Raw genomic sequence first — 18,942 nt, forward strand, 5'->3', positions numbered from 1 at the left:
ACATTACACATGCCATCTCTCAAATTTCTCGCCATATCTTTTACGACAAGGAAGCTGAAAATTACTGGAAAGTAGAGATACTTTGTTCAGCGGCTAAGAAACGTGATCAAAGTCCTCCCGTGCGTCATACTAGCACAAAGCAAAAGATGGAGCTCTCACTAAAGCCATTAGCGCTGATGGTGCAATAATGGAGGGCCAATTTATGGACTCATACAGAATGGAGCTGACCCTATGGCCATTTCAGTGAGAAATGGATGCTCATCTTAACCTTTTAGATCAGGTATTATACTTGCTGGAGCATTTACGAAATACTGTTACTGATTTCATTGTTGCTTAAATGTAAGGTTAGATTAAGTGGACCAGACCGTATATATATATATATATATATATATATATATATATATATATATATATATATATATATATATATATATATATATATATATATATATATATATATTAATAATCTTGTCTTTCCATAAAAATTACTAGGAGCCTCATGAATAATCGATATATATATATCGATTATTCATTCAAAATATTAGTAATTTTTATGGAAAGACAAGATTATTAATTTGATAGAAGGAAGCAGGAAAACTGACATTTGGGTTCACAGCACCTTTCAGTGTCTGATGCTCTTTGTTAAAGCTGTTTCTGTGCTCAATTCACACGAAATGCCACCGATGTCAGTAATCAGGAGCTAAATAGGAACTCCCAGCGGCACTGAAAGGTTCATCGGCTGCAAGAAGTGGCTCGGCTGCAAGAAATGCCAGAAGGACCCAATCACTGGCTGATTGTAACACAGCGCGGTAAAGACGTTTTGGCGATGCTGCACTGTCTAAAGGAGTGCTGTGGATTATACTTCAAAAGATCTTCGGCATGAAACCTTTCGTAATGTTTGGAGTCAGAGGATTACAGTTAAGTGCGCAGAGAGATCATAAGAGCGCAGTCACATCATATTAGTGGTGATTTTCTTGATCCTATGAAGGTGTTTTTTATTATTTATCATTATTTGAATTTCCATGCACCCATGTTGAGGTATCGAGATGAATATGAAGCCGGCCATCTGATTAATCTGGCAAGTCAATTACTCTCGCCTTCTCTGTATTGTTTTCCGAGGAAGATAAGAAGCAAATAATGATCACACTAATCACATGCACAAAGATGCTGAGACGTTTTAATGTACTGCCGTGAGCAAGTGCGATGCATTGGGCTGCACTCATTCATCCCATTGTGGCGCTTCACAAAGCGTAGGCAGTCTGACACAGAGACTCACCACACTGTAGAGTCACTCTTGTTTTAATTGTAACCAAGGGAACAGGCAATCCTGTGACCTGTGTCAACAAGCACAAAGCGAGACAGTCAATAAGGTGAATTGATAATAATCCACCTGACTTGCACAGGATAGTCAGAACAGTGGATCAACATAATCAGAGAAATTTCAACCTGGTTCATCTTTCTTTTTGTTTTGTTTTGTTTTTTTATGCAGAGAGCGCCACATTCCTTCTTTAACCTGGGAGAATAAGAATACACAACATCACTGAATTCATTCTGTCCTGATGTGAACAGAGCAGGTTTGATTTTCTAGAGCAAGGACAATAAACTACTAAGCATTTACATTCACCACTAAAACCCAAAGAGACACCTTTATATTTCTTCTCCTAAATCTGTTGACACTGATGCCAGATAAAGCCGGACATAAAGCTTTAACAGCTCCACAGCATGTCATCGTTTACAACCTGACATCTGAAAGAGTTAATGCAGGTGTCGGCATCAGTCAATGCTAATAGGGCGGAAGGTTATTTCCAGCAGGACACAGAGAAACACGTAGGGTTCCCACCTGTTAGATACCAGCTCCATGGCTTGTTTTCCATTTCAGCTAGAGTGTCTGTACACAAATTACCCAGGTGCTGCATCTACCAGCCCCCCTGCATGCTGCACACTCGGTGTCTGCACTGTGGCGCTGGAGCTAGGGTTTGGAGGTCATTTGGGAAATAGCATAAATTGGACTGTGGTTCGGGAAACAAAAAAAAAATTATGCTTTCAAGCTACAACCAGCTAAGAAAAATAGATTATGATTCATGCATCAAATGGCATTATATATATATATGTGTGTGTGTGTGTGTGTATGTATATACTATATGTATATACTACATATTTTTATATATATATATATATATATATACACACACGTGTGTGTGATATATACTACAGTTAAATGCTAAAGTGCTGACTGATGTTTTATAGTCATAGTTCTAGTTTTATAGTCATGTCATATAGTCAATGTTCTTCCTCTGAGCCTTTTTGTATATTTATGTCTACTAATAAAAATAATACAAATATAAATAAATAAATAAATAAATAGTCAAGGATCACACACATTAATGCGTATAAAAAGATATGATGTATTATATAGAAGCATGTCAGCACTTACACTGGAGCTGGAACAAGTCATGAGTGTGTTCATAAAACACAGCATCTTGACACACAATTCAAAATGGCCGACGGAATAAAGCCGCGTCTCTAACGACGAGTATGCTTCACTAGATCTACAAAGATGACACATGATTTAAGGACAAAATTTACAGAAGTTAGAAGCAAAAAGTGCCCCCCCCACACACACACACACATCTCAGGACCAGTAGGTGGCTCTGTTCTGAAACGGCTCATGTACACTCAGGCTATAGTCTTATTAGTTATTAGCCATTATGCAGTTTTGTCTATCAAAAATCTTTGTGTGTGTTGATCATCATTGTCTTTTTGGAAAATGTAGTCAAATTCCTGAAGAGCATTCTAGGAGGCGTTTGTAAAAGTAATTTTGTTACAGAAAAATTCAAAATTGCGAAATTTTTTCGTGATGGAAATGAAATCGGAGATATAGGTTTAGTTCATCTTACACCAAGGATACCAGAGATATAAGACACTTGAATCATTTACGTAAATGTTTTCATTTTGATCACTGTAGCGCCACCGTGTGGTAGATCTGAGAAAGACCTTTTTTTGCACCTATATAGATCTATAGAGTACTACATACCATCCCTTAAATCAAGGACTTGCGTTAAGGACTTAGCGTTGGGTCTGCACATCAATCATCATCACCATCAAATCCCTACAATAAAAATAGGGTTTCAGTGCTTCAAGCTTAAACCCCTAACTCTAAACATTGCTTCCTGCTGCTGTTATTGTTGTTGTTCTTTGTCTACATTGTAGCACCAGTAGTGAAATAAAGCAGCAATCCTGGACTGATTTCTTTACAGCCCAAACTATAGATTTATGCAGCTTGTCAGTGATGGTTGCTTCGAGTGGTCTCCAGAACCTCCACTGAGACTTGATCTAGATTTGAGATTTATATTTTTCATCTCCTTTTACCGACACATCCATAGCATGTCATCAGCTGTGAAAATGAAGTAAGGTGTAATGAGATCAGATTTGGAGGAAAAATAGATACTCTAAAAGTAGAACAATGCAAAATTACTGTAGTACAATAATAACAACAGGTATTATAGGGGGGAAAAAACCCTTTATCATGTTCTGTATCACAGTGTTAACCTACCATTTTGCCACAGTGTGTGGTCTGAGGCAGAGACACACAACACATTCATTAAAATCTTTTCTACCTGCAGTGTGCAGTTAGCTCATTTCTCTTCAGCTCTTCTGAATCCACAAGGAAGCCTGTTCGGGAGTTACACATGAACGTGAACAGTTATGTTTTGCTCTCCTGAGGCGAATGATTCATGCACTGGCAATACTGAGCGATTAGATTTATCGACATGCAGGAAATATTAACATTACCAATGAGACCGGTTGCGGACCTTCTGTCCATCAGCGAGTCTTTTAGATAAAGAGTAAACAAGGTCTGATGATCAAAACATATACACAGAACCAGTCTTGTGCCATTCGGCGGCAGACGTTCTGTTTAATGTCGGTTTGCTAGGAGTGGAAGCAAATCCTACTGCATTATAAAGATTGAATAGATAATGTGTTCTAAATGAATACAAATGCTGAAATGAATAGGAAGTGCACTTTGTTTGTTTGAATAAAGCCTGCTAGAATATAAAGCCTTCATATTCAGACAAAGGTGTGTGCATCAGGACCAGGATCCTACAGGACAAATCACCTCGTCTGAGAGCATACGTTAACCTTCAGAGACACCTGAGGATTGGAAGGTTTCAGTAAAATACACTTGAAACTAGCCCAAATATATTTAGGCACCAGACAAGGAAGACGTATTGTTGTTTTTGTTTTTTTTAAATAAAAAAATTATTTCCTACAAAAAGACTAAAAAAATTAAGCAACAACAAAAAAAACAGGTGTCCATGCTTTTCTGGCTTAGTAATTGAGCCACTCCATACAGCCCACATGCTGTCACTGACTTCAAAAATAATGAAACAGAGCTCAAAAAAGTCCCATTTTTGGCAGCATTAAGAGTTCAATAACTGCTTTGCAAATTGTGCTAATATTATAATGTTACATATTTTCTCATTTTATCCTTTAAGTATGAAAAATCTGATTTTTTTTCAGTGTTTCTGGGGTATATTAAAGAAAAGAAAAACTAACAACTAATAGACTGCATTCACGTCTAGATTAAATACACTACATTGCAAAGATTTTGGGACATCTGTCTTTACATGCACATGAATGTAATATGGAGTTGTCCCACCCTTCGCAGCTGTAACAGCTCTCCTTGGAAGGCTTTGAAAGAGAGTGTGTTTATGGGAATTTTTGACCATACCTCTAGAAGCACATTTGTGAGGTCAGGTACTGATGCTGGACGAGAAGGTCTGGCTCGCAGTCTCCGCTCTAATTCATCCCAAAGGTGTTCTATCAGGATGGGGTCAGGACTCTGTGCAGGACAGTCAAGCTCCTCCACACCAAACTCGCTCATCCATGTCTTTATGGACCTTGCTTTGTGCACTGGTGTACAGTCATGTTGGAACAGGAAGGGGTCATCCTCAAACTGTTCCCACAAAGCATGAAATTGTCCAAAATGTCTTGGTATGCTGAAGCATTAAGAGTTCCTTTCACTGGAACTAAGGGGCCAAGTCCAACACCTGAATTCAATGAGTTGGAGGGGTGTCCCAAAACCTTTGGCAATACAGTGTATGTATGCAGATGCATATGTAAATATTTAGGGACTGAATAAATGCAGATACAATGAAGAAATGTATAGCAGACCATATAAGGTTGGTTTATTAAGTTAATCTTTATTGGAATGCATTCTTGTATTACACATAAGACATAAATAACACTAAATATCACTCACTTTGGAAACTACTTAATCATTTTACTACAAGCAGAAAAATTCTACAAAACCAAGAGTGAAGCCTCTATGAGCAGTGGCTGCAGATGGAAAACTGAAAGGGGACTACAGACTTACTGTAACGTAGAGCATATATACACATTAATCATGCTCTGTTAGCTCAGTAATCTTGGAGCAGTCAGTGTGCTCTTACGAACACGAACACAGTACATCAACACAGAGGGTCAGGAGGGTTTTTTTTTCCCCACAGTGCAGCAATAACAGAGACTCACACAACATCCACTGATGCAAACATGAGCACGGAGAGAGTTCAGCTGCGGGCGGCCACAGCCGGTGTGGACTGCTCTGTGGACTGCAGCTGTTTGCCCAGATACTCCCTGCAAAACAAGACACAATCGTTACAACCCTTTCACACCATTCCCTGTTGCTTCCAGTTTTATGGATTTCTTCAATCAGCTGCAGGTATGTAGCCGGCGCCACAGCAAGCTTTTAAGCCACTTGCTTCAAGAAGTTGAGAAGGGAAAAAGAAGCCGTTTGTAAACTAACAAAGAGATGTTAATTACGCTTTCACTTTCAAAGGCGGTTCATTGTGACCTACATGTAGCCGAACACACTGCAACTGTATCTAACTCACATTTCTGAATGATCTTTTATATGCATATTTTGTTCCAGGAGAGGATTCAAGCTATTCAGATCTGAAAAGGCCACTTTCATAAGCAGGACACAATACCATTTGGATTTCTTGCTGCGCGAAACTGCTTCCTGTTTAAAAGCTTTAAAAGCCCTAAAAGCCCGCCATCTTCAAATAGAAAATATTCTTGCCTTCCAGCCTGCTTTGTCTGCTGCTAAGCAAATGACCTGATAACAAGGACAGACCGTTGCCCATGTATCTGCTCTCTATTCTTGTTCTTATCCGAAAGAAGTTATTACGAAGCATTAAATCTGAAGAAGAAGAAGAAGAAAAAAAAGAATGAATGAAGCTCTATAAATGACTGCTGCTACACTCCTCCATCCCGCCATCGACTACAATAAAGTACCAACACTATACTTTATATCATTTTTATTTATATTATGCTTCAGTTCTGCTGAATTCTCAAAATCTGATCACAAGCTGTTCATTAATTTTCTAGAACAGCAGCTCGGATGGTAGTTCCGGCTATAATTCATACGATAGGTTTGTATTAGTGTTTCCATAGCAACAGCTCATCCACAGGGATAAGCCACACGCATGGCAGACGCTCCATACAATCTAAGCAAATAATGAACGGAAGTAACGTTTTACAAAAGAGTCAGGATTGTCGAAACTTTTAATGGTCAGGTAGATTTCTGTAAGTAAAATAAATGTTAAAGCTTTCCTTATAATTCAGTCACTTACTCTTTAAACTAAAATACAGGTAAAATAAATAAATAAATAAAGGCGATAACAGCATGATTCTGTGCACCTCTAATAATCCCAGAGAGAGCGAGACATATGGCAGTGCTCCAGCAGTGCTCCACCTCAATAGCAACACGAGCTAAAAGACCACGCACACACGGCCAGTGTCGAGGAGCTGCATGACCTGTTTTGGAGTGCAACATCAATGTTTATCTGTAAGCACAGGAAGCTTAAAAACGTCTGTACATCGCTTTCATTCCTTTAAGTAGTGTACACAATTCCACACCGGAAGTGATTTAACAAGACGTCAGTAAGCACGTGTGTCAGTGCCAGTGATTACAACAGAGCATCCGGTGAAGAACTATCTGTGCTATATATAAACGGTGCATTTCAGCACTAACATCAGCTAAAAGAACAAATCCATAGCAACAATTACGCCACAGCACCATCGGTGATGGTCTAAGACTAGTAAATATCATGTTTACCTGTGACTCTCCTGTGGGTGAAATATAAAAAAAATCATAACATCGCACATGCGCTACAGGCATTGCCATTCAACCAGCCTGAAAAGATACCTCCTTTTGAACCTTTCTTACATACACAGCTCAAAGTCTATATGCTTAAAGTCTTCATTTTCCATATATTTTATTGTTTTATAGACATTAAAATGAATCATTTACTTTTCTGGCCGTTAACCCACAAACGATTATACAGTGGAACCTAGGCATGTGAATTTAATTCGTTCTGGAGGCGAGTTCTTATGGTGAAAGTGTGTATTGCGAAACTAATTTTTCCGTAAATGCAGAAAATCCATTCCAGCCACCCAAAAATATCAGCAATATTACCAATACTGTATGGCTGCTTACAGTGAACTGACCCAAGCCAAGCATTCCACATCCTCACAGGAAGTCATGCCACCAAGCTTGGGCTAAAGATAGAACAGACCGCCCACGGCACCAATCTGTCAACAAAAATCACACAGTTTTTCAATGCATGCCGAAGGTAAGGTTGGTATCAAGCTATCAAAATAGCTTTCGCTGACCAGAAAAAAAAACAAAACGTAAAATTCGTAACCTCCATTCGGTTGGCTTTGTTTGGCTTTCCACTGACGCAAACAAGTTTTGAACGGATCCCAGGCGTTTGCGCGACTTAGCCGGCATTCGGTTCGGTTCGTACGTATGCAGATGCAAATTTCTTGCAAAATTTCAATTCTTAAGGCAAGAATTCATAAAGGGAGGTTATTTGTATGCCGAGGTTCCATTGTAAATAGCAAAACAAAAACACTTTTGTCTGCAAATTTATTCTAAATAAAAAATCTCATTCAGCTGTGTTTTCCGAGACTCCAAACTGAGCTTTAGTGCATCTTGTTTGCTTCGATTACCTTGTTCTGTCTCTAGAACATGGACTGCACATGATTTAGAAAGGCACACACTTGTGTACAAAAGGTCCAACAATTCTCTCTAGACCTCTGTGTTCAAATAGTGTTGAGCCATAGAGCCTGACAAGGGTATAAATCCACTGGTAGGCTATAAACCCCCTTGCAAAACATTATAGCAGCCAAATGCAAATAGGTTCTTGGATTTTGAAAAATCTACTCCAGCATGCTCATTTTCCCAGAGTGAAGCGAAAGGTTATCTTCTGACAAGATAAAGACCCACAGAATACAGCAATGACAACACTGGAATAGCTTTGCGACAAGTCTCGAATGTCTTCGAGTGGCCCAGCTGAAGCCTTAAAGCCTCATAGAGCATCTGTGTAGAGACCTGTAGGTGCAGTACACAGATGCTCCCATTTATCTGACTGATCGCGAGTGGATCTACTGGGAAGAATGGGACAGGGTGCCAAAATCCAGGTGAGCTGAATTTGTAAAGACTCAAGAAGAGTCACAGCTGTAATTGAGGTTTAAAAATGCTTCTACAAAACAACATCCTTCTATTTACATCAGTATAAAGTCCAAATACATATCTACACAGTGTTTTTACTTCCTCTATATGGATTATTGGGTGTAACTTAATGGGCAATCCATTTTAAATAAAAATACAATACACACAATAATGTGTGAAAAAAAGAATCAAACCATCTGTATGTGAAACAAATGGTGCAAAAAAAAAGTTAAAATGTTTTAAAAAGAAAGAAAAGAAGTTTCCAAGCTTTTAAGCTTCTAATTTGAAGGCTTTTCTTTTTTACATCATTGCATTAACCGTGCTGTCAGGCATTTACAGCACTACTATCCATCTGTCTCTGTGCTGCTGGGACTCAAAGATAACATTACAAAGACAGAATTTGTAACATTGCTATAGGCATAAAGCATGCATTTAAAACGGTTGAAAAATCTGTTCACTGAACAAGTGATCTCTGAGCTTGGATAAAGATCGACATCTTGACTGATGATTAAAAGTAGTGCTAGAAGTCATAAACCCATCCGGATTTCCTTTCTATAACGACAAGGTTCATTCTCACACACAACCACTTTAAAATCTCTTTCTATTCCCTTGTTTTCTCGTTTTATACAAGTTCAGACGTTTTAGGAAATATGCTGTAATGTTATATATAGGCTATTACCATGCTATAGTAAAGAATTACTGATCATGCACATAAAAAAATGACGTTTAACAATAATCTCTTCACTCGATTAGTGCCAACGGACTCTTTTCACGATCTTACACAAAGCACTCGTACCCAAACAATAGCACCATCCCTGCTGACATTCGTCCATCCTGTGCTCAGTTATCAGATGGACAGGAAAAATACAGCAATTTGCTTTTTAAAAATGACCTTAGAGGTTTTGCGTGCACAGCAAGTGTAATTAAAGGTGGTGATATGCTAGGAACACCGGCAGCAGCAGATAATTGTTAGAGGAATAAAGAAATTTTTCATGTTTTTCTATTTACAATAAAATTCTGATATATGACAAACTGGGTTCATTCATGCTTTACTGCTTACTTGTGCTGTCTGAGAACATGGAGACATGATTAACAAACATTTCCACAGTCAAAAGGGGAATTAAGGTCATCAGTCTATGTATCATATGATGGTTATTAGCTGAGTGGGACTTTATTTTTATGCTATTTTAGCAGCATTTCATTACAATCAGTGCATTGCTTAATTTATAGCACTTATACTGTGTACCTTATACAAAACAAAGCGATTTAGGCTAATACACAATTTGGAATGAACTTTTTTGGTTAATGTGGCAAATGTAAGACACTATTTATACAGCAAAAGTAGACTTTCACACTTGAATTAGTTAACACTGTCATCACACTCCATGTAAAGTGAATCCCATGTTATCTTGTTGCAGGTTTCACACTTTCCACAGGGTTAACAATTAATCTGGTTGTTCATAGTCTGATGTTTCACACTGTACATTTCTAAACGCTCGCTTAACCTTCTTCTTTGCATCAACAACTATGATGACTGCTTTAAATAACACTGTCGCAGGCTTGTGCATGAGTGAACACAAAAAGGTGAAACTGTCAAGTTTGTCTCGTAGTTGCCCAGGCATTCACTGATATCCAGCTTCCACTTTTTATTAGTCAGTTTCTTAAATACTTGTTTATTTCTGACTGCTATCTAGTTTGTCCCGAAAAGACTTTTCTGACCATAAGCATAAAAATAAAATTCCTCTGAGCCTAAACCTAAGCCTAGGGGACCATTACTCCGAGTAAAAAGAGGTTCTCTCCGCTTCTAAATTACAAGCGTGAAGCGTTCCTCAGTGCAGGGGTGAAAGCAGGGTTTAGACCGACGATAACCCGGGGTTAAGAACAGTATGAAAAGCCCTAATTAGTAAGTCCCGACAATATCCTTGATAATGAAATCAATTCAACACACATGCAAAATGCTACTCCAGCATGTTTACAAAATAAAAGCATTCACAAAATAAAGCTAAAGATATACCTTCTCGAGAGAAAAGTGGACAACACAGTGAGTGACGTGTACGTAATGCATTTTTAACAGACATCCGAAAGAATTGCTTCAATAATCACTTTCATTCGATCTATTCGAGAAAGACTGCAAAACTTCGAGCTTCCAAGACACTCATTCAAACACATAATGGCCTTATTTATGGTTAAAATACGCTCTCTGGGATCAGATGTGGATCAGAGAGAGAGCAAATATTTGTGGGGTTTTTTCCCCCTCTTCTTTGCTTCAAATGCTTTTAGTCAATAACAGCAACAGCATCAACAAAAACTGTTAACGATTTCCAAATACCAGCTTTTACCAAGAAGTGCATCTTCTTCAAGCACTACGTGATAAACCGGTGGTTTCCAAGATTTTCACTTACAAATGGAACTATTTCAAAATGCTTAACGTAGTAACAAAAAAAAAAAAAAAAAGAAAACAGGTAAAAATAACTAGTGCCTTATGGGTATGTAAGAAATAAAACATGCCAGGATGTACTGTTTTTGGTAATCAATCAATAACGATGGTTATTACCGTGATCATTTTCCTATAATCATACTGTCCTGAAGTGTTTTATTCCTCTTACACCACAGTAAAATATTTACATAAGACATTTCTTATTTATTAAAGAACAACACATTATTTTTATTTTAATAACGTCTATGAACAGCTTATAAACACTTTCTATGCTGAATAAGCAAAGAGGGGGAAAAAAAATAAATAAATATTCACCTTGTCATATTACAGAGAAACCATAAAGAGCCAGGTCTTCTGTCTTTAAGACTCTCCTGTGGTGGAAAACTTACTGCCTGTTATAAAGCTTTGACACCCGAAACCCCTTACATAAATCTTAAATAAACTTCACCAAGCTCCATCGTATCAATGATTTATTTTTTTGTTCATTATTGTTGCCTCCATGCTAAATAATGCGTTTATCATTAGCCTTAAATTGCACTGAGCATCTGCTGAACCAGTCCCTACGAATTAGTTGTTACTATAGAAACGCAAATGGATTGAAATTAGCACATTATTATCAATCTGTTGCTTGAATTACTGCCAGCAATACTGTCAGAGCTGCTGTTACGGAAAATTAACCCACATCTTCTATCATCAATTAAATATCAATCATTACTGTAGTGCATTTGCACCCACTGATCGCTTTATTTCAGTCTCGTACACCAATAAGCGAGAACTTCAACGTGCCTTGGGTTGCTGCTGCACCAGCTCCGAAACACTGCACCTGACATTTTAAAATAGTGAGTCTGACATTTTACATTACCTGGACTGCAAAGATCAACTTACCAGTTATGCACCATCAGCTTCTGAACAGCTAGCAGGGCATTGTAGCGCACCAGTTGGTCCTCATGATGCATGTGGTTCATGACCAGCTGCTTCCCACCCAGCTGTTCAATCACCCTGACAGGGAAAAGACAAAAAGAGTGAGACAAAGAACAATCCACGAGAATCAAATAAATAGGATGAGGTCAAGGCAGCGAAAACCCTAATAAATTCTAAAGAATAGAACAGTTTACTAGGATTACCATAGTATAAGAAGATAATAGAATGTTCTGAATTCATAGATATTCAAAGCAATGAAGGAACACAACACATTTGGCTAGAGTTAAATCAATAAAATGAAGAGGGTCAGTGACCGCTACACTCAGTTTAGAGTTGTGTTTCTGAGAGGGCGTTATCAGTGATGCTTGGTCAGAGCTGCCACATTGATATTCCGCTAATCTATTCTTCGAACCTAAACCGAAAAAAAGTCCAAATATTGCTGCTGTTAAAACTCGATTTCTGTTTATTCAAGTTCACTTCACCGAAACATCTGAAAACTGCTCATTTCAGGAGTCATTCAGCTGAGCATAAAGGCGCTATATTAAAATTACACTTAGCCTCATTTGCTAATCAGGTCTAATGCCAAGTCATACTAATAATTTTCAACAAATCCATTTGGGAGCATTTGAAACACCCTGCTCATAAAGTGCAAGAAACACTAATGTGTAAGGAAATTGCACTCCTGGGTATCAGAAATTTTTAATTACAGGGTGATGACACACAAAAAAAAAAATCTAATTCATTGGTAAAATGACATACGGAAGAAAACTAATTTATAAAAAATGCATGAATAAACAAATGCCCTTGTAAAATGTGAAGGAAAAGACACAATCAATGCTAAGTGTAGGAAGTGAGGGAAAAAATATATGAAATGGGAGTAATTATCCTGGATTACTTCTGATCTCCAGCAGTGCGGATCTGTGAGACTAAATTGCACTGGAGTGGTCCAATTAAAGGGTTAGTACCAGAGGTGATTCTTAACATTGACCACCTATGGAGAGCACTGAAAGACTGGGGCACTGTTGAGCGCAGTGTAAATGTGTACACTCTTTGTGGTCACCCAGAGATAATAATCACCAGGAGAGTCTCTTCGTACTTCTTGGAAAAATCACCTACTGTTGGAGGTTGGAATGGAAACAATCAGTGACAGGATGGTGTGCTGCAGTTATAAACCCCCTGAAGTTTATCATTTTCCAATAACAAAACAAGGGCTTTGCCACTGTGGTTCTTCTCTGCCTGAAGCAGCCCATGTGTAAATGTCACTGGGTCTAGAATGCATGCATACATGCATGTGTGTGTGCGTGAGTGTGTAAAGAACAGAATAGAGAGGCTTGAGAAAGCAAATTAGAAAGATATCGACTAGTATGTTTGTGGAGGAGTGTTAGACCAGCTTACCTTTTGCCACGAGGGTAATGTCTTACATACTCTCCCACATCATGAGCAGCCACAGCAATAACCTGAGGGTCATCAGACATCTCTAGCAGCCTGGTCAGGATCCTGCAGCACAGTAGTACAAACAAACACTCATTTCAATCAAACCTGAGACTCAGGTATCTGGAGGAATATAAACTGGTCTACTGGTCACACTGTGTGAGACGATCCTAATAAAATCTTGGCAGAATTCAATAACGGACTGCGCAACAATGTATGATGTCAGCTTATACGAGACAGATACTCTGACGATAGACTTGTGATTAAAGAAGATTCATATGGTTTTGCTTACACCATCAACCTCGATCTGGACTCATGTGGAAAAGCGCATAAAGTGCAACAAGATCTTGGTATAATGGCAGCAATGCTACGTCTACAGAAATGTCTTCAAAGACATGAAGAGGAGTCATGGCTGAGTAAAAGATGACAACATTGAATGCCAATTCTTCAAAGTGGACTTTCAGCCTACATGAAGCCATGATTTATCCGCTATTTTATTCCATGCTGTGTTCCCCGCCGTTTTGTTGTCAAGATTAAACTCTGATGTGACATTAAAGAGACTCTCTGCTGCCACAATTCAACAACCTGCGTTTCTTTTTAATCCAACATTTCATTCATGTTTTGTCACTGCCACTACCATACTTTCATGGCTTTTTGAGATTTTAATAAAAGATTTCTGACAATCTCAGTACTTTTCAAATGATGTCACGTTCATGTATTCCAAGACGGCTAATCTCAACTGACGACCAAAGAGTTCTGACTTGAAATCTTTGTCTGTAACAAAAATCGAGCTGAAATTTGTACAGCTGCCTTAACACAGGAAAATAAAAAATTTAGGTGAGTCGCAAGCCTAAAGGGTCCCTTCCTTATAATATTTCGGGGATGACAGCTGTAGTCAGAAGTGTTAGCTCAACAAAAAGCTAAAATCCTAAACCATTCATAACGAAGGATGTTCTTTATAATGGCCCTGGTTCAAAGTAGTAAGGGAACAGTAGCATGTGATTTAAGATGTAACGGACAAATAAAGCAGCTTAGGATTAGAAGAGAGATCGCAAACAACAGGCCAAGGATGAACTGGGCTGCAATCACAAAGAGCACTGCTAATTAGAACAATTGTGCAAGACTGTATAATAGATGACTGACGAAGACAGACATCCATTTAGAGGATAGAGATGCAAAATTATCTACAAGTAGTATAAGATGAAGGATCAGTTGTTATGCCTGAAAATCTGCAGTGTGTGTGTACACATGATGCATAATAATCATGTTTGAAACCGCTGATCTCCTGGGATAGCAGGCAGCAACATCTTGTTGATGAGAGTGTTCACATTGGTTTCAGCCTTGAGGAGAATCTAACAAAGATCTGAGGTGACAGTGGGCTCAGGCATACCAAAATTGAAAAGCTGAGAATTGTCAAACATTGCCTGGTCTTTTTTCCACTGTTTAACTGTCCAGTTTTGGTCTGTGTCCAATTAACCTTCTGTTCATGGTTGTCTAGAACCCACTGTGGTTGTTGCAGCTGATCTGCCTCAATTTTCAACTTCTTATGTGACCTGAGCTGCTTTTCTGCTCATCACGGTTGTAAAGAGTGGTCAATAGAGTTACTGCATTATACTGCTGAAAAATGAGACTGATTGCATGACTGTGCACGGGTACAGGTATTAAGATTAAAGTGCCCAGTGTGTGTAGCAAGAGAAACATTAATTGACAGATAGGTAGAGAGAGAGAGAATTTTATTTTATTGTGCATTTTGCATACTTATCTAAGCCCTCATTTTTTATTATGAAATTCAGGACATCTCTTCAGTCTAGGCATATTAGCTTCATCACAGCACCAAGTGTAATTATAGCATTCATTCTCACATGCCTTAACAAGCAATGTGGAACAATGTCAACACCAGAGTTGGTTCAATTTGGTCATGCTACATTAGGTACCCACTTGAGCAGCTCGTAGTTTTTCTCATTCAAACGGACGGCATTCTCTCTCCAAAACTTCTCCGATTTGTGCACCGGACTCCACTCAAGTCGACCAGACTTCAGCTCGGAGCTGTACTCATCAAAGGAGCTGTGCGGAGATGGAAAGATAAAAGAAATCCATGAACTATGCAAACTGAAATGATATGATCATTTCACAAATGGAAAGATAAAAGCAGGGCATGAAATGCACAGACCAAAATAGTATCATCATTTCAGGAACTGTTCTTTGTACTTGGTCAAATGCACGATCCAATAGTGTGATGACTCGCTTTCATTAATGTTTTTTCATCATTACCACATGCACACAGCTGATTTCATCATTGTGCAGCAACACTTATTAACAGGACACTTAATACACAGGTGACTTTGTGGGTAAACAATTTCGGAGTATAGCCCATCTGTTGCTTTGCACACTGTCACTCTCCCTCTACTCTGTCAATTATTGAAAAAGGAACCAAGCCAGAGCGGGGACTAGTATAGTGACGCTGGCATGGTAGAGTGTTTTGACAATATCACTGTGCAACCTATTCTCCAATCACAGACTATGCCTCAACTGTTTCCCAATTGTTGTTGTTGATCTTTCGGCTGCTCCCTACTTGTGTGAGGGGTCGCCATAGCAGACCAACTGGTCCTCACAACAACTTGGCACAGGTTTTACACCGGATGCCCTTCCTGACGCAACCCTCCCATTTTATCTGGGCTTGGGACCGGCACTGCATCCAGTGGCTGGGGTTTGGGCACTGGCTGGGAATTGAACCCGGGCCTTCCACATGGTAGGCGAGAAACCTACCACTGAGCCACCAGTGCCCCAATTTTTTCCCAATTGTCTTCTCAAATTTTGTACCGCAGTTCACTAATTGCTGGACATTTTTGTTTTTCAATCCAGCAGTGTGCAGTGAGGGTTCAGTGACAGCACTGTGCCTTACAGGAACAGCTAAAAAAAATGATAAAAGAAGCCAGTACTGGCCATGGAGAATATAGTGATGAGAGAAACGAGTTGAGCAAATTAATGAGCAAATTATGAATTAAACTGTACTCATCCATAGCCCATCTGTTACTATGTACAAATAGTCTGCCTCAAACTACCCTCAGAATGCCCCCTACCCAAATAACATCTGGTCTATGGTGTTCTCTTTCCATTAACGGACAAGTAAAATGGGGCTGACAAAGTATAGATAGCAGCAGATGGGCCTGAGAAGTAAACAATTACATCCAAAGTGACCTAGGAAATTTGACCTGATTAAAATTTTCAGTGAGTGCAGAGACAGGAGTGTACTTATAAAAAGGCTATTAAGCAGATATTAAAATATAAACTGAAGAATGAACCGAGTCACATTAACACAAACAATTTTCATACACCGTAAATGATTTGCAAAAATGAATAAAATCGAACAGTGAGCTCTGACCTGAGCTGAACTCCCAATGCTGGTGTTTTGCATCAGACATATTGCCACTTAGCTATTCTACCATGCACGGTTTATTTGCCTAAATGTAACAGTATAGTTATAATTCCCATCAGTGCCATGAAATTTCACCTTAATACAACGTTTACCTTAATACAACGTGAACCGATCACTCACTTTACATCATTCAAGCTAGTAATTAGAAACTTGTTTCAATTTAATTTCATATAAGCAATGAAGCAATCTGTCTTTTCCACCCATCTCAGTGTATTCACATGTGCCACAAAAAGGATCACAGTTTGTTTCACAATTAAAATGAAGGAACGGTACCTAAGGTCTTGGACACTTTCTCCCAGTCTCTCAAGAAGGAACTTGATGTCATCAGTAATGTCCTCATCATCATATTTCTGCTGGTCCAGATTCTCCAGTTGTTTCAGAACCTTGCACTGGATCATGGCCAAAGCGTACTCCTGACGAGTCTCCCTCTCTGCAGACTTCTCCAGCAGGTTCTATTGGAGACATGCAATTTCACAATCAGTCTTATATAATATAATCTTATTAATTGATCTAATCTTAGATTACATCTCCGTCCTTCCCATTTTTAAATAGAATTTACTGCTGAAACATCCTATATGAGTTATGTCCTCTATACTATACATTAATCAAACAATATTTACAACACTTCAGCTCATGAAAGTTAATCAAATGTAATTAGTTCTAAAGAAACAAAACCACCAACCAGTTTCCTGCTTATAAAAAAAAATAATAAAATGGATTTAGACTGTTCCCCATAAACCACAAAAAAAAAAAAAAAAAAAACATTTTAATGGACTATTCTCAATGGACTACAGGCTGAAAACACTAAGGGAGTGTACTATATAAGACCTTCACAAAAGCACAAAATAATCATTACCTTGCTGAATGGGGGAAAAAAAAACAAGGGAAAAAAAAAAAAAAAAAAAACACATACAAGCTTCTTCCCCCATGTAGACAAAAATAAAACCTGAAGTGTGATAGCTATTGGGCATTCTCGCAATGGAAAAGGTCCACTCCTGCCCCTAAAACCTATTTCATTCTCGCATACAAAATTGTTAAACCTGAAATATCATGAAATCCATTTTCTGTCCCAAAAAAAAGTACTTTAAAAGGTGATTTTTCTGAAGGCATTCATCTATTCAGCAAGGTTTGAAGCCACTTTAAACCACTTCCAGCTTCTGCAAAAACATAATAAACTTATATTTATGCTTATTTATGAATATTTAAGCTTAACAAAAAGAACGCACTTCCACCTTTCAGTAGAATATTGATCATTTGGATACTGATAGCCATTTCAAACTGTGGCAGTCTTGATCGATTTCATCCATACGCGTTCAAGGGAAACAAATGCTCCAAAAAGACACAACAGTCATTGTAACATCAGTTTTAAAATATATTACTTAAATAAATCATTAAATTAAAGAATAAACAAATGAAATTTTCAATTGCTCTGGGTTACTAAACAGAAGGTTCAAGGTTCAAGCCCCAGCACCACCAAGCTGCCTCTGTTGAGGCTCTTAACCCTCTCTCTGATCCAGGGGCTCCAAATCACGGCTGACCCTGCGCTCTAACCCCAGCTTCTGAGGACCTGAGAGACTTCGACAAAAGCCAAACTGTGATGCTAGATGCATCTCCGAAACAGGAGTTGTAATGCAGTGTTCCTGGTATGCAGTGGTTAATACCAACCAAAAGTTGTCAAAACCACTGAACCAGCCAAGGGTCATGGGTGCCCAAGGGTCATTACACGGTGAGTGAAAGCTAACCTGATCCAATCCCACAGAAGAGTTACTAGAGCAAAAACTTGCAGGGAGGCTGACATTAATTAAGCTTCAGACAAGTTCTGGTTCCTACTTGCATGTGACAATACTCTTAAACTTTTGTTACCTTCCACACATCTAAGCTATGTGATATAATGGCTAGAAGGAAACTTCTAAAACAAAACAAGACAAAAAAATAAAAAAAAATTTTGCCTAAAATTTTGCCAATCCATGTGGTAAAATGTGTTATGTTCTTATAAGACCAAGGTAAAGAGATTTGGCTTCATTTTAAAACCATCGCTTGGAGCAAAAACAACAGAACTTTTCAGCCAAAAAACATCATGCCCCCAAGGTGAAGCATGGCAATGACAGCATTGTTCTATGAAGCTGCTGCTCTTAACCTCGGACCAGGGTTCTATTAAAGATAGAGAGAATCATGGATAGCTCCAAATACCAATCTATT

At 38.5% G+C, this 18,942-nt stretch overlaps 1 protein-coding gene across 2 annotated transcripts in view; it reads right to left on the reverse strand.

Moving 5' to 3' along the window:
• Nucleotides 1-5,184: 5,184 nt before the first annotated feature.
• atp6v1h (ATPase H+ transporting V1 subunit H) overlaps nt 5,185-18,942 on the reverse strand; it is a 39,059-nt gene continuing 25,301 nt past the window's right edge. For both annotated transcript variants that reach the window (XM_058394900.1, XM_058394899.1), the window contains 5 exons: nt 17,017-17,195; nt 15,246-15,371; nt 13,272-13,373; nt 11,841-11,954; nt 5,185-5,637 (listed from right to left, as the gene is read on the reverse strand). In XM_058394900.1, the coding sequence (XP_058250883.1) occupies nt 5,571-5,637; nt 11,841-11,954; nt 13,272-13,373; nt 15,246-15,371; nt 17,017-17,195 (588 nt within the window). In that variant the 3' untranslated portion in view covers nt 5,185-5,570. The remainder of the gene's footprint in view (nt 5,638-11,840; nt 11,955-13,271; nt 13,374-15,245; nt 15,372-17,016; nt 17,196-18,942) is intronic.

The sequence above is a fragment of the Hemibagrus wyckioides genome, linkage group LG07 (genome assembly GCF_019097595.1).
Source record: "Hemibagrus wyckioides isolate EC202008001 linkage group LG07, SWU_Hwy_1.0, whole genome shotgun sequence".
In the NCBI taxonomy this organism is placed as follows: Eukaryota; Metazoa; Chordata; class Actinopteri; order Siluriformes; family Bagridae; genus Hemibagrus; species Hemibagrus wyckioides.